At 44.0% G+C, this 17,196-nt stretch overlaps 1 protein-coding gene across 1 annotated transcript in view; it reads left to right on the top strand.

The window, feature by feature from the left end:
- Positions 1-16,815, top strand: part of syne2a (spectrin repeat containing, nuclear envelope 2a) — a gene marked incomplete at its 5' end in the record, with an annotated part of 223,959 nt that extends 207,144 nt beyond the window's left edge. The window contains 8 exons of the mRNA XM_083642872.1: positions 3,947-4,083; positions 4,254-4,380; positions 8,097-8,299; positions 8,777-8,953; positions 10,603-10,731; positions 13,353-13,544; positions 13,801-13,904; positions 15,683-16,815. Of these exons, the coding sequence (XP_083498998.1) occupies positions 3,947-4,083; positions 4,254-4,380; positions 8,097-8,299; positions 8,777-8,953; positions 10,603-10,731; positions 13,353-13,544; positions 13,801-13,904; positions 15,683-15,890 (1,277 nt within the window). The 3' untranslated portion in view covers positions 15,891-16,815. The remainder of the gene's footprint in view (positions 1-3,946; positions 4,084-4,253; positions 4,381-8,096; positions 8,300-8,776; positions 8,954-10,602; positions 10,732-13,352; positions 13,545-13,800; positions 13,905-15,682) is intronic.
- Between the last annotated feature and the right edge of the window lie 381 nt (positions 16,816-17,196).

The following is a 17,196-nucleotide window of genomic DNA, read 5'->3' as shown; positions in this document are numbered from 1 at the left end:
CCTAAGGTTTTCGAATCCATTGAATTTTTTTAAATTGGAGGTCCACTCCCAGAGATATCCACCGAAATCCACTCTGTGTGTGTGGGGGGGGGTGTGTGGGGGGGGGGGGGGGAGGTGCGGGTGCGGGGACTCGAAATACTACATTTCCCACAATGCACTGGGCTCGCGTGGCCTTCGTTTCCATGCCCACCCCTCAGGGTGGGCATGATATCAAACTCCAGTAGGTGGCGGTAATGCACATACTGTATATGTTTGCCAACCGCCATAAAACTCAAAGAAGAAGAAGAAGAAGGCTTCGACAATAAAACATATAGAGAAGAAGAAATAAATCGAAAATAAAATTGCCTCCAAATTGCACCAAATTTAAACCGAAGTATATGTCGGGAGATGTCTTCATAAAAAAAAATTCATGCATTTTAAGGCATTTTCGTAGGAGTTACGCGAATCTGATGTTGTAACTATTTTCTGTAAAAATGTGTAAAAACGGGTACATTGCTCAGCGTTGATTTCGTTACTTCAACCCACCTACTACTAGATGTAAAATTTGACGAGCTTTCCAATGCCGCCAGTCCCGTGTCGGTACGTGCTTCCGTTCCCGAGATCGGTCTCTTTGCAAGGAACTATGGAAAGCTAATATTAGCTACAGCAGGCTAGGCGGTTGAAAAAGATGGCTGCCTTTTTGTTTTTGGTCAAGGCCTCTGAAGGGGCGTGGAGGACCTCTAGAGGCGGGACCATGGCCAACAACAGTTGTAGTTCATAGGTGCACGACTTCCGCAAGGCGGGGATTGTCGCTCTGACGCGTTTTGCGTCAGAGCGACATGGAAATAATGTGATAGATGCTTGATAGGCATGGCAGTGAATAACCAATTTCAAAAATTTCAACGGATTCGAAAACCTTAGGGGCGTGAGATTTAATATATATTCATATTCCCCACGGGAAAGCCGTCCTTTAAGTGACGTCTCTCCTGCCAGTCCATGTTGTTGATGGTGTGACGTATGTTGTGCGACACGAGAGATGTAGTCGATTGACAAAACTAAACCTTACGTTTCAGTTTCAGGACAAACTGTGACTTTCTTGACATGCAGAGTTATCTTTTAAATTGACAACATTTACATTGTGTACCCCGTGGCACAATTCAAACAGGATCAAAAAGAGTGGCGTCTCTCTCCGTTCACCACCATTAATATTCTTTCAGTCGCTGGTACACAGAGAGAGACAGGAAGTGACGTTCACTTTGGCTCTCTATGCTCTTTGCATTGGACTGTTTAACCTGCTGTTCTGTGGATGTGCTGAAGTACCAACATGGACAGCTTTTTAGAAGGTGTTGATGTTGGTGTTTGAGTGAAACCTGCAGCTGCAGCTCAGCCATGCCATAATAACGCCTCTCTTCTCTGCTGTCTAACCATGTGAAATATGGCATTAATTAAACACTACCACACAGATAACATGCTCTTCTCTGCTGTCTAACCATGTGAAATATGACATTAATTCAACACTACCACACAGATAACATGCTCTTCTGCTTCTGAGTTACACTTGTATGGAATCGATGCTTGACATGATTTGTGACGATGTTTTTTTCCTGGAGTTCAATCTGCCACAAAGTCACTTTCTCACAGACTGAGTGTGGCAACATATGTATTACACTCACCTTACTAGCAAGTGTGAATTTTCTAATGGAGAGCACAGATCATGTGATCTTTCTAATGGAGAGCACAGGTCATGTGATCTTTCTAATGGAGAGCACAGGTCATGTGATCTTTCTAATGGAGAGCACAGGTCATGTGATCTTTCTAATGGAGAGCACAGGTCATGTGATCTTTCTAATGGAGAGCACAGGTCATGTGATCTTTCTAATGGAGGGCACAGATCATGTGATCTTTCTAATGGAGAGCACAGGTCATGTGATCTTTCTAATGGAGAGCACAGGTCATGTGATCTTTCTAATGGAGAGCACAGGTCATGTGATCTTTCTAATGGAGAGCACAGGTCATGTGATCTTTCTAATGGAGGTCACAGGTCATGTGATCTTTGTAATGGAGAGCACAGGTCATGTGATCTTTCTAATGGAGAGCACAGGTCATGTGATCTTTCTAATGGAGAGCACAGGTCATGTGATCTTTCTAATGGAGAGCACAGGTCATGTGATCTTTCTAATGGAGGTCACAGGTCATGTGATCTTTCTAATGGAGGGCACAGATCATGTGATCTTTCTAATGGAGGTCACAGGTCATGTGATCTTTATAATGGAGAGCACAGGTCATGTGATCTTTCTCATGGGGAGCACAGATCATGTGATCTTTATAATGGAGAGCACAGGTCATGTGATCTTTCTAATGGAGAGCACAGATCATGTGATCTTTATAATGGAGAGCACAGATCATGTGATCTTTCTAATGGAGAGCACAGATCATGTGATCTTTATAATGGAGGGCACAGATCATGTGATCTTTATAATGGAGGGCACAGGTCATGTGATCTTTCTAATGGAGGGCACAGGTCATGTGATCTTTATAATGGAGGGCACAGATCATGTGATCTTTCTAATGGAGAGCACAGGTCATGTGATCTTTCTAATGGAGGGCACAGGTCATGTGATCTTTCTAATGGAGGGCACAGGTCATGTGATCTTTCTAATGGAGGTCACAGGTCATGTGATCTATCTAATGGAGGTCACAGGTCATGTGATCTTTCTAATGGAGGTCACAGGTCATGTGATCTTTCTAATGGAGAGCACAGATCATGTGATCTTTCTAATGGAGGTCACAGGTCATGTGATCTTTCTAATGGAGGTCACAGGTCATGTGATCTTTCTAATGGAGAGCACAGATCATGTGATCTTTCTAATGGAGAGCACAGATCATGTGATCTTTCTAATGGAGAGCACAGGTCATGTGATCTTTCTAATGGAGGTCACAGGTCATGTGATCTTTCTAATGGAGGTCACAGGTCATGTGATCTTTATAATGGAGAGCACAGATCATGTGATCTTTATAATGGAGAGCACAGATCATGTGATCTTTATAATGGAGGGCACAGGTCATGTGATCTTTCTAATGGAGGTCACAGGTCATGTGATCTATATAATGGAGGGCACAGGTCATGTGATTTTTATAATGGAGGGCACAGGTCATGTGATTTTTATAATGGAGAGCACAGATCATGTGATCTTTATAATGGAGGGCACAGGTCATGTGATTTTTATAATGGAGGGCACAGGTCATGTGATCTTTATAATGGAGAGCACAGGTCATGTGATCTTTCTAATGGAGAGCACAGATCATGTGATCTTTCTAATGGAGAGCACAGATCATGTGATCTTTATAATGGAGAGCACAGGTCATGTGATCTTTCTAATGGAGAGCACAGATCATGTGATCTTTCTAATGGAGAGCACAGATCATGTGATCTTTATAATGGAGGGCACAGGTCATGTGATTTTTATAATGGAGGGCACAGGTCATGTGATCTTTATAATGGAGAGCACAGGTCATGTGATCTTTCTAATGGAGAGCACAGATCATGTGATCTTTCTAATGGAGAGCACAGATCATGTGATCTTTCTAATGGAGAGCACAGATCATGTGATCTTTCTAATGGAGAGCACAGATCATGTGATCTTTCTAATGGAGAGCACAGGTCATGTGATCTATATAATGGAGAGCACAGATCATGTGATCTTTATAATGGAGAGCACAGGTCATGTGATCTTTCTCATGGAGAGCACAGGTCATGTGATCTATATAATGGAGAGCACAGGTCATGTGATCTTTCTCATGGAGAGCACAGGTCATGTGATCTTTCTCATGGAGAGCACAGGTCATGTGATCTATATAATGGAGACCACAGTTTGGATGTTTTACTTTAAGGGACTTGGCCATAGCTTAGGGTTTTTTCAGTTGAAACTCTGGTTTTGCTCAGTGTGTGTGTGTGTGTGTGTTTCAGTTCCCAGCAGGTCCATGGCCATACATGAGTCTCCAAGATGGTGGACACCAGGCGGCCCAGAAAGCGAGCAGCTGGACACAGAAGGCCACAGTGAAGCCCCACCCACACTCACCAGCACACCGCTAAAGCAGGGCTATGTAAGTGGGATGTACAACTTGATGTACAAGTGTGATGTACAAATGTACAACTAGTACTACATTATTAAACTCAGTGGTGGCATCTGGAAAGAAATGTCATACCAGGTCAACAAGAGTGAGGATGACTGTAGTTTGTGAGCCAGTCCTGACAGAGTGTGTTGTGTCTTCAGTTGCAGCTCATGTCTCAGTGCAGCGGCAGCATTGAGGACATTAAAAGAGTCTCGCTGCTCCTGGATGACGAGGATCAGGAGGAGGAGCTGGGTCTGACGGGCCTGAGCGCCACAGACAAACAGTCAGGTGAGCTGGGTCTGACGGGCCTGAGCGCCACAGACAAACAGTCAGGTGAGCTGGTTCTGACGGGCCTGAGCACCACAGACAAACAGTCAGGTGAGCTGGTTCTGACGGGCCTGAGCACCACAGACAAACAGTCAGGTGAGCTGGTTCTGACGGGCCTGAGCACCACAGACAAACAGTCAGGTGAGCTGGGTCTGACGGGCCTGAGCGCCACAGACAAACAGTCAGGTGAGCTGGTTCTGACGGGCCTGAGCGCCACAGACAAACAGTCAGGTGAGAGAGGCAGCTCCACGGCCTCAACCTGTCGCTGTCATACGTTTGCATTTGCATCTTGAGTCTGAACAGACTTGAAGAAACTTTCACCACACATGAAGCAGCTGGTCAAAATCAGTTTCTGATTACGGTAGATCTCTAAACAGTGTTTTCCCTATACAGTAGTTTCCTCTATATTTATATTTCTACCATAGCAGCCATGCTAAAAAAAATATATTTGCAAAATAGTTTTATTTTTCTATCTAAATGGTCTCTTTAAGTAAAGAGCCAAGCAAAGTGCTGTACTTTGTGCCTTTGCCCCATCTCCTCAAATTCACCCCAGCTCTTCAGTCAGATAAGAGCGTTTTGCCAAATTGGTACAGGAATGTAAAGAAAACAGTTTTGGGTTGATGCTGAATTGAAAAGAATAATGGTCAGATGAGTGTAATGCATGTCTATACATTATGAGATCAGATACAACCTGTGGGGGGAATTGGGTCATTCCAGCAGGAAATAATAACAGTATGCAGCAAACAAAAAGAGAATATCAGAATCAGAATCACTTTTATTGCCACAGTATCCAAGTTACATACGAGGAATTTGTCTTAGTGTCTGTATGCAGCGTAGCGGTCAGGTCAATATACAGAGATAAAGAAGTAGGAAAGCTAGCTAAAGACAATCACCATGTTGCAATCATATCAAGTAAATATATATACAATATGTACATGAGTGGAGGAGTGTTCCGTGGATAATAAATATGAATTTACGTTGAATTTACATGAGATATTAGGTGTTAAATAGGTGTTGAATAGGCAGTGAATTTACATGAATTTACAGTCCCAATTAAACAGGCATTAAATTAGATATAAGGTACAGTGATAAAGTTATAAAGAATATTGCAAAGGGGGTGACGGTTACAACACTAGACACATGTTAAGTCAAAATAGGAATGAAAAGTATGAAAAAAGGAATTACAGCAGGTATGAGCAGTGTATGCTCACATAACAGCACTAGAGCATTATACTGAGATACAGAAACAATGAATGAGAAATAGAAAATGAACATATACAAATATTAACTATATAAAAAAAACCTGTTTGACAGTTTGCATTAGGGAATCCTACAGAACCAAGCAAACAGTGTCGTGGAATAGTTTAATCTGCTTTTGAGAAGAGACTTCATGGTGGGCCCATGAAGTCTCATGAAGTTTGATTCATCGTGGCAAAATTCAAAGAACCCTCAAACTGGGTGTCTGGGTAGTGCAGCGGTAGATTCCCTACAGACCAACATGAGGGTTGCAGGTTCGAGCCCCCGTGTTGCCTCCGGCTTGGTCAGGCGTCCATACAGGCACAATTGGCCGTGTCTGCGGGTGGGAAGCCAGATTAAGGGTATGTGTCCTGTTCGCTGCAGTAGTGCCTCCTCTGGTCGGTCCAGGTCTGTTCAGGGGGGAGGGGCACTGGGGCGAATAGTGTGATCCTCCCACCTGCTACCCCCTCGCTGTCAGGTGAAAGAAGCAGCGGGCGACTGCACATGTATCGGAGGAAGCATGTGCTAGTCTCAAACTCTCTCCAGATCCGCAGAGGGGGTGAGACTAACAGGGAGAATTGACCTTTTTCACAGCAGTCATTGTGTGTCTAAAATGCAGGGTAAACACAGGTGCAACCAAAACATTAATGAGGCTTTCCAACTTCCAATCCATGTAGGTGTTCCAGTGCTGGAGCCCTCATTAATGTTTTGGTTGCACCTGTGTTTACCCTGCATTTTAGACACAAAATGGCTGCTGTGAAAATGGCCCATTGGCCAAGTACTATAGAGTACCGCAGGGATGACATATCTTTGTAGTTGGAAGGCAGAAGTCAATGACATTTTAGAATGGGGATTTCACTTAAATACATAAAATAAGGCCTGTGGTTAACAAAAGTTTATGGGAGTGGTAATTTGTGTTCAGCAGGATAATCTTCACAAATGTAAATCACTGTATGACTTTTGAAATGTAAAATGCGTTTTTTTAAAACACGATTTTTAGAAAATGCTTCAAAAGGCATAAACGTGATTCATGTTTGTGCAGATGATCCTACTGAACTCAAATTACCACTCCCATAAACTTTTGTTAACCACAGACCTTATTTTATGCATTTAATTGAAATCCCCATTCTAAAACCTCATCGACTTTCCCCCGTAAGATCCAGGAAGTCCAGGACTTCCGCCTTCCGACTACAAAAATACGTCATCCCTGCAGTACTCCATTGGCGTGAGAACGGGGAAAACATCTGACAAAACTTGATTTAAAAAAATCTAACTATCCTTAACTCATTGAGTGCCAGCCACTTTTGGAGAACGGACGCTCCCAGTGCCAGAGTTTCAGAGCGTTTTCAGTGATTTCTCGAGGCCCACAGAATATTGTGTGATATTACTATGTAAACACCGAACACGCACAAAGAACGAGGAGACTCTCTTCTATCATCTGCAAAAAAAAGTTTATTGATCCCATTTTCCGTTCTTTAGTTATGAGCCGGAGAAGATAGCTTGATTTAACGAAAAACAGCAATTTTTTTCTAGAAGCTGAGATAATGAGCCTTTTGTGAAATTAAACATTTCAAGCACATCATTGACTCTGAAGCTAATATTTTGTGATATAATGACACCTCAAAAATAATTTCCTTCAATAAAAGAGTGAAAACAAAGGAATTTTGTTTGGCCAAATAATATGTTTTAGCTGCAACCAGCAGCGCTGGCCCCTGCGTGCGCAGACCCTACACCTTCTTGCTGGTCTTGATTTACTGCTGGTGGGCATCAGATAGCCTATTCTAGCTTGTTTGCTCTCTATGCATCGAGCCTGCTGCTGCCTGGGTCTGTGTGTACTGTCAATGGTTGTATGCTGTAGTGCCCTGCGTGCCCCACCCCCCTCCTCCTCCTCCTCCGTGGTGGGAGGAGTGTCTCTGCTGCGGTTTGCTCTGAGTTTGATCTGCACTGAAAGGTCTGCTGCATCCCCCCGCTTTTTTACAGCGTGTCCTCGGCTCCCAGCTGAGAATAATGTAACTTTTCAGAAAGACGCTGGTGTCGCCGTGTCGGCAACTAAATCACATGGATGGGCTATCGCAGCGGACACAGATGGGGCTCAATTGTGGCAGCAGATGACTGCTGTTCACAGGCACAGCTAACGTTATGCTTCAAGCATATCGATGCGATTTCCGTTTCCTCATGACTTCTTCTCTCTTTTCTCCTGGCCTTTGTCTAATCGGGAGAGCACTGTCGCCACCTAAGGGTTCTGTAAAATAGGTTAGACACATTCAATAGCTCCCATATTGTAAGAGGCGATGTAAGAGGCTTAGATCGACATCCCCCCGTCAAAAAACGCAATTGACGAACATGTTCGTCCTTGGCACTCTACGTTACTAAACGAAATGACGAACATGTTCGTCCATGGCACTCAATGAGTTAATGTGTGTGTATGTGTTAATTCTCAGGAGTGATTGAGCGCTGGGAGCTGCACCAGGCTCAGTCCATGAGTGACCTGCGGGCCGGCCTCATGGAGCCTCAGCAGCCGACCTCTGACCTCGGTGACATCACTTCCTGGTTGGGACGCACGATCCCAGAGCTGGAGCGCCTCCAGCGGTGCGACCCGGCACCCAGCGTGCAGGACATGGCAGCCAGAGCCAAACAGCTCAAGGTAAAGAGTTGAGACTAAACGAAGCAGACGTTTGGGCCCAGCCTGTCCTGACAAGTCCAACCTGCATATGTACAGATCCTCTCCAAAAAATTAGAACATCATGGAAAAGTTTTTTTTTTCCATAATTCCTTTCAAAAAGTGAAACTTTCATAGATTATAGGTTCATTACACACAACGTGAAATATTTCTAGCCTTTATTTGTTTCATTTTTCATAATTTTGGCCTACAGCTCCAGAAAACCCCCAAAACAGTATTTCAAGAACTACGAATAGTGTGAAGAAAATCAGCAGTTACTTCTCAGTTATAACTGACTCCAGCCTCAGTCCACTCCCTCTGAATCTCCGCCAATTTTTTTTAATTGTCTTTGCTTGACAATCCGCTGAAGCCCACGGTCATCCATGATATTTCCATGATATTCAAACTTTTTTGGAAAGGATCTGTACTGTACATGGATATTCATGAGCGCTACTCTTCCAGGAGATGCAGAAGATGTTCGCTCGCTACAAGCCGGTCATGCTGTCTGTCAACCTGGGAGCTCAGGAAGACCCGGAGCTCCAGGAGAGCCTGGGCAGGATGAACCGGGACTGGAGCCGAGCCTGTACGGGCCTGCAGGAGTGGGAGAACGGTCTGAGGAAGACACTAATGCGCTGTCAGGTGAGATGGTCCACCCTAAAACACTATAACTCTGTTATATGTGACAGGGACTGGTGTTTTGGCTCACAAGTACTGTAGGCCAAGGTCATTTTCCAGTTTTTAACAGATTCTGAAAGTGCAGATTGTCGATGTGTCAGACTTGTGCTTATTTGAATGTTCAACTTCCAGAGAGAATCACCCTGAAAACTTAGTTTGCCCTGAACAAAGTATTTAGTTATATCCTAAAACAGTTGTTTGTTATAGTGAGTATATGTTACAACAACCTTCTATTTTGATTTGCGATGCTTGTGTGTGGTGTCATTTAGGATTCTCTTGGCAAAATGTTCAGTAGAATCCTAAGAATCCCGTCTCTGAAGCATCATGGAAAAAAGGTTGTTGGAAAGCGGCTCACTCCAACATAGTGCCAGTTGTTATGATCACAATTCAATAACCCTAGAAAGGCCAAGACATGGTCACATGACAGACTGTCACATGACAGACTGTCACATGACAGCTGTTTTGAATTTTCAAATTGAAATATCTTTCTACAGTACATGTCCCTCCATGGCTTTTCCTAGACTTGTTTTCCATACAAAACCGGTGTTGTTAGATTTTCAAAATCAGGCCAGGAAATAGTGGCAACAAAACAAACAAAAAAAGGAAATAGTGGCAACTGTATAACAACTGTACTGTGTTTACCTCTAGTGTTAATCCATACAGTGAACATGTAACAGGCTACTAGGCTAAGTGGCTATTTTGATTGAAAAGTTTATTTCTATTGGGACAGATACATAAACATAGAGCATTCACAGGAAACAGTCTTTGTTATATATCCTGACATTTATAGCCTAAGCTAGTTTGCAATGTTTGTCCCTAGATGTTATAAGGCAAATATAAAAACAGGGTACAGAATACAGACTATAGAATACATAAAATATAAAACATAAAACAAATATACATCTGTTATGTACACAGTATACAAGATATGTAGTAAATATACATTAGTGTGTTAATGTAATACATTAATAACATCAAGGAAAGCAACATAAGATTAGCAACTTAAAATGGGGAGTTTTATCCACACTCACACCCATCCACTCTCACACTTAGTCAATTACACTGGCAACATCCATCTATCCTACATACACACACACACACGGCACACACACACACACACACACACACACACACACACACACACACACACACACACACACACACATACACACACACACACACACATCTAAACAAGACACACGCACACACACACTCACACACCCACCCCACACATGCACAGCAGATCAGTTACAAGTGATTTGTAAGCATTATCGCACAACATAGTGTGAAATTATGAATGTTGGTGCTGTCCTGACAAAATGTGCATGAGGTGAGGTCACATGATGCGCTCTAAAAGCTGGAGAACCAAAACAAACAACCTGATGCTGCTAAATGGTTTGTTTTCACAGAACGTGTTTTCATCTTGCATGGCAGCTGGATGCGCACGAGATCATGAGATCATGAGATCATGGTCACACGGCACGATTTGATTGATTTGTCGTGTGATCGTGATCTCATGATCCCGCGTGAATCCAGCTGCCTTGCAAGGTCAAAACAAACTCTGATTGACTGAGAAATTATGTTTGACCCCCGACCCCCTGTTCCCCTTCCAGGAGTTCCATGAAACCTTGCACTCTCTGCTGCTGTGGCTGGCCCACGCAGAGAGCAGGCGCTGGGCAGTGGACATCAGTCACCCGGACACCCCAACCAGAGCCCTGTGCCAACACCGCACCACGCTCACTGTAAGCAGATAGGCCCGTCACACACAGGACATCTAGTCATATCCAACACCACACCACGCTCACTGTAAGCAGATAGGCCCGTCACACACAGGACATCTAGTCATATGCAACACCACACCACGCTCACTGTAAGCAGATAGACCCGTCACACACAGGACATCTAGTCATATCCAACACCACACCACGCTCACTGTAAGCAGATAGGCCCGTCACACACAGGACATCTAGTCATATCCAACACCACACCACGCTCACTGTAAGCAGATAGGCCCGTCACACACAGGACATCTAGTCATATGCAACACCACACCACGCTCACTGTAAGCAGATAGACCCGTCACACACAGGACATCTAGTCATATCCAACACCACACCACGCTCACTGTAAGCAGATAGGCCCGTCACACACAGGACATCTAGTCATATCCAACACCACACCACGCTCACTGTAAGCAGATAGGCCTGTCACACACAGGACATCTAGTCATATGCAACACCACACCACGCTCACTGTAAGCAGATAGACCCGTCACACACAGGACATCTAGTCATATCCAACACCACACCACGCTCACTGTAAGCAGATAGGCCCGTCACACACAGGACATCTAGTCATATCCAACACCACACCACGCTCACTGTAAGCAGATAGGCCCGTCACACACAGGACATCTAGTCATATGCAACACCACACCACGCTCACTGTAAGCAGATAGGCCCGTCACACACAGGACATCTAGTCATATGCAACACCACACCACGCTCACTGTAAGCAGATAGGCCCGTCACACACAGGACATCTAGTCATATCCTACACCACACCACGCTCACTGTAAGCAGATAGACCCGTCACACACAGGACATCTAGTCATATGCAACACCACACCACGCTCACTGTAAGCAGATAGACCCGTCACACACAGGACATCTAGTCATATGCAACACCACACCACGCTCACTGTAAGCAGATAGACCCGTCACACACAGGACATCTAGTCATATGCTACACCACACCACGCTCACTGTAAGCAGATAGGCCCGTCACACACAGGACATCTAGTCATATGCAACACCGCACCACGCTCACTGTAAGCAGATAGGCCCATCACACACAGGACATCTAGTCATATGCAACACCACACCACGCTCACTGTAAGCAGATAGGCCCGTTACACACAGGACATCTAGTCATATCCTACACCACACCACGCTCACTGTAAGCAGATAGACCCGTCACACACAGGACATCTAGTCATATCCTACACCGCACCACGCTCACATATATATACTGTATATATATACAGTAGATATATATATATATATATATATATATATATACCGTAATTTCCGCACTATAAGGCGCACCTGAGTATAAGCCGCAGCAGCAAAATTGCCTGTTTGTTACATATATAAGCCGCACCGGACTATAAGCCGCGGGTGTTTTGATGTTTAATTGCCATATGTAAGGGTTCGTGCACAGAGGGGATTGTCGGGAAAGAGATGGCTGTTTGGGGAAGCTCCCATTTATTAACATTTCAACAAAACAAGCATATCCCGCTGGGGATCTTTTCTTTTGGCATTGTGAGACGCTTAAAAATCACCATCGGCGGGAGCTTTACTCCAGATGCTGTGCAGCCAAGAACACAAGTGAAATTCGTTCTCTCGTGACCTGTGGTTCTCAACGTGATGGACGATTCACCTTTCTTGTTAACAGTCCTAGTGAGAGGCAGGTCGAACGTCAAAGGCACTTCATCCATATTTATGATCTGCTCCGGTCCGATGGAATATTCCTTGATCTTTCTTTGTGTGAATTCGCCGAAGTTTGTAATTTTCTTCTGGTAGTCGGGAGGGAGTTGCTGACACACAGTCGTCCGCGCCCTGACGGACAGTCCCTTTCGTCTCATAAATCTGAAACACCAGGATGGTCCACCTCTAAAATGTTCAATTTTCATTTCGGTGGCGACTGTTTTGGCCTTCAGTCGGATCTGAACGGTGGACACACCTCGGCCGTCTGCTGTCTGTGTCAACACCCTGATGCCAAGGTTACGTGCTGCTGCTCGATTTCCTTCTTTCCTTCTTCTTCTCGCCGCCATCGTCGTAACACAGCCAGTTCTCCATCTTTTGAAGCATGATGTTAGATTACAACGAGCTAGTTGTGTGGCTTAACCTTCCAAAATGTTGCCGTTAGTTTTTTAGAATGTAATACATAGAATTGGGAATGTTACATTCAATTTCATTCAGACTGTCTTTCAGGCTCAATCGCTGCCATTTTCCCCCCGGAGCGAGGGAGGAGGGAGGGTGTTTTACTGTAGTGGCTGAGAGAGCGTAGTGGCACAGTGCTCCAATCAGGTCGCGAGGCACATTTTTTGCAACATCATCCAATCAGGGTCTCGCTCTCGTAATGTCTGTCTTGCTCTCGTTCTGCCTCATACCAACATCCATAGATTTTGGAGGTCCCCGAGCGGCCGTTAGCTGATAAAATCCATAGATAAGCCGCACCGTTATATAAGCCGCAGGGCCAAAAAACGGGGAAAAAGCCGCGGCTTATAGTCCGAAATTTACGGTATATAAAATATATAAATAAAATTACTAATATCAGCGCTTCTGTTTGTGGTGTGCAGGCTCTCCAGGAGGATCTGCGTGGCCGGCGGGCTCAGCAGGCGTCCCTCCAGGCTCTGTGGTCTCAGCTCCAGCCGGAGGAGGGGGCCGAGGAGAGCGCAGAGGCCCAGGAGAAGCTCCATGTGACGGGCAGCAAACTGAGGCTGCTCCTGGGCCAGGTTGCCCAGGACCTCAGCATCCTGCAACAACGTCTGGTAATGTCAACCGTTAACATTTCTATTAGTATTAAGTATTCTCCTCATTTTCTTCTGTCTGTCTTGAAATTGTCCATGCCGTACATGTAATGCAACTTACAGTCAATTTGAATTCAAGCCACAATTGAAAGAATTGAATTTTGTTTTGCAAGCTAAAGAAAAAGACTTCAAGGAATGATAGATAAATGTGAGGGATGTTGAAATGATGATGTGAGAGCTGGTGACTGAGCGTGAGGTTTCTCCCTCTGTAACGCAGGATTGTGAAACTGCGTCTGCATCTTGGGCTGAAGCAGGCGACCTCGACCAAAGTGCCTCTTTGCCTTCATCCCAGCAAGGAAAGAAAAGTTCTGCCACCAAAAGGTATGCATGCAGCAAATGCAATATTATGATATTAATTAATGTTCTGAATAAGACCCTGCCATCGAAACAGCATTTTCGGATGACCTCATAATGTCATCATTGGAGTAAGGAATAATAACTTTTCGCAGCATTTTGCGACACATACGGCAGTCCAACTGCTTGATGATGCATGCTCTAGCTAGGGTTGGAGTCGAGACCACCTAAACCGAGAGAAGGGGGGGGGGGGGGGGGTGGTGAGACCACTGGACGAATGTGATACCATTTTCAAGACCATGACCCTAACGATGGATTAACCTTTACACCATTGCTCTGCTAACAACAAAATAAATCATTATTGAGGAATTGTAGTAAAATACAAATAGCTGTATAGCACTGTATATACTCAGGGACAGAAGGCACTCCTTTGATCTGAAACACTGCAATTCCATATCACTGACCTTCAGAAAGGCTCAACACACTGGACAGAATGAAGTGTAAAAACACCTTGCTGCTAAATGATGACTCCTCCAAACTGTCGGCCACTGATTGGTCAATTATACAGTATATAATAACCTGTATGATGATCCAGTATATGATATGTATGTGGGAGGATGCTGTTAATTAACAGAAGCATTAGTCTATAGTGGTTATGTTGAAACAAACATTTATTTGAAATGTAAACTTGTCAGTAGAAAATAATTTCACACAATAGAAAACAGAATAGGCCTTGTGGTCTCGACTGGTCTTGAAAGAAAATCCTGAGGCCGAGTCAAGTCCAAGACCGAGCAAGGGCGAGACCGAGACCATCAACGTGTGCAGACCAGTCTCGAGTGCTCCAACACTAGCTCTAGCATCCATCGAGTGTTGTGCAAATTTGTAAATGCAATGATTGAATAAAAAAAAGCCTGCCTGAAACGCAATGAATAACAACAAAAAAGTACACTCGCCAATCGCCATGCATTCACACTGAGCATGCGAACATTTTGTCTTGTGTTGTAAATCCAGCGCGCACCTTTCCCTTGCAGCGATGCTCCACCCCTCCGCCAAAGCCCAAACACGCTGTGAGAGAGCCATGCTTGTGTGGCCATAGGCTATTCAATGTTTGGGGTCTATGAGGTGATTTACATCTGGCACCGACACGTTTTCTGTGATCAGATTGCAAGCGGATAGTGCTTGACCACTTGAAAGTACAGGTGTAAACGCCCCCAAGACACATTGAGGACGGATTGCGATCTGATCGGCCAAACCACCTCCGGAGGTGATCAGGGACGCATTGTGACCACATTGAACACAAGTGTAAATGCGATGCATCCTCTCAAACCACATACAGCAACAGTCACCGTTGTTTTTCTGCCGCTCTACTCTATGGAGCTTGCCTGAACAGATCGCAATCGGATCTCAATCTGATCACAGAAAACGAATGTTAGTGCCAGGTGTAAATTCCCTCTATGTTAGCAGTATTAAAGCAGAAGAACATAGTATATCGTTCAATATTTGTTGATTCATCGAAAGTCATATCGTCATGGCAATATTGAACAATGTTATCGCACATGGTAGATTTTGCTCATATCGTGCAGGCGTAGTTCCTACAGTGAACCTGTGTGTTGTGCAGGCGTAGTTCCTACAGTGAACCTGTGTGTTGTGCAGGGCAGGCGTAGTTCCTACAGTGAACCTGTGTGTTGAGCAGGCGTAGTTCCTACAGTGAACCTGTGTGTTGTGCAGGCGTAGTTCCTACAGTGAACCTGTGTGTTGTGCAGGCGTAGTTCCTACAGTGAACCTGTGTGTTGTGTCTGGTACAGAGAGAAGAGGGCTGCCTCCCCGCCTCGCTCCCTGTTCTACCGGGTCCTGCGTGCCGCCTTCCCCCTGCACCTCCTGCTGCTGTTCCTGCTGCTGCTGCCCTGCCTGATGCCCCTGTCAGAGAGCGACACCAGCTGCTCCGTGGCCAACAACTTCGCCCGCTCCTTTTACCCCATGCTACGCTACACCAACGGTCCCCCGCCCACCTGACACGCACACACACACGTGATAAAACAGACTGTTTGCATATTTAAAATACACACGCACACCTCCATTCCCTTCCACTAAACATGTACATTGCGCTTTTTGACATACAGATCTGATGTCAGTTGTTCAAACCATTCTCTGCAAAAAGGATTGCCACCGTCCAAAAATTGTATTTCAATGTCTATTTTTAAAGATTTGATTTTAGAGCAGACTGTATATATTCTATAAACAAAGCCACCAACGTGTTATCATGCTGAGTATTTGAGGAATAATTGGGCCTAAACCTCTCCATCTACATGTAAAAGATTGTGTTCTGTATATGAGGCTATTTAAGTGAATGATGATTGATGATTGGTTGGTGCCATTGATTTTTCGATACACCAAATGTATAGATTATGACAAAAAATATGTGTCCTTTCCATGTTTAAACTCAGATATCACTCTTGCCACGGTCCTAATTCTTATTGATGGTTTCTTCTAGGTAAATGTTCTGTTAACATTTCATTTTCTCACATTTGATCCTGCACCAGAGGAGCACACTGATCTATTTTTGTATGAGACTGAATTTGAAAAAGGTAATTTGTAATGATCGTAGGCACTGGTGAATCACAGCTTAGCATGCTGGTTGAAATCAAATTGCTTTGAAATGATATAAAAATAATGGCAGTTTTATAGAAATACCGGTACTCTTATCTATATTTTTGAAGACACATTTTTTTAGTAGATTGTGAACAGACATGTCCATGCCTCCCAGTGCACTGTTGAGGAAAACACTTAAACCCTTAGATTATTATTATTATGTATGTACAGAATGTAATATTGTAATGCTTATTTATCAAATCAAATGGTGTTTTTATTCTCCTGAATTTCTGGCAGTTTGTCTTAATGAATTTGCTTCATGTCATTCTGCCTCAAGTCGATGTTGAAAAAATGAATTAAACATGCCTTTGACAAAAGATGGATTTTTATCAATTCAAAACAAAAAACACAACCAAAAATCTCAAAAACGTCTCCTTCAGTCAATATACCAACATAGAGTTTGGAAATGTTATGGGTGAAATGCCCCTTTAAAAGCTGATTCTTAAGCTAATCCGTTTTAAGATGGGATGCAGGATCTAAAGTCATCACTTGGAATGTGGTTTAGAACACATCTAAACACATCTAAACAAGAGCTACATTACAGCCACACAGCACATCCCTGAATTCACATGCAAACCTTACATCTTCATAAATTGTTCGTGTTATGTTTATGCCATTTGTCACATAGTATTGGAACATAGAGGGAATTAATGACCAAAATATCACACTA

This window comes from Poromitra crassiceps (genome assembly GCF_964638095.1).
Source record: "Poromitra crassiceps genome assembly, chromosome: 9".
NCBI lineage: Eukaryota > Metazoa > Chordata > Actinopteri > Beryciformes > Melamphaidae > Poromitra > Poromitra crassiceps.
The sequence above is the reverse complement of the archived record's forward strand: the minus strand, read 5'-3'. Positions and strand labels throughout refer to the sequence as shown.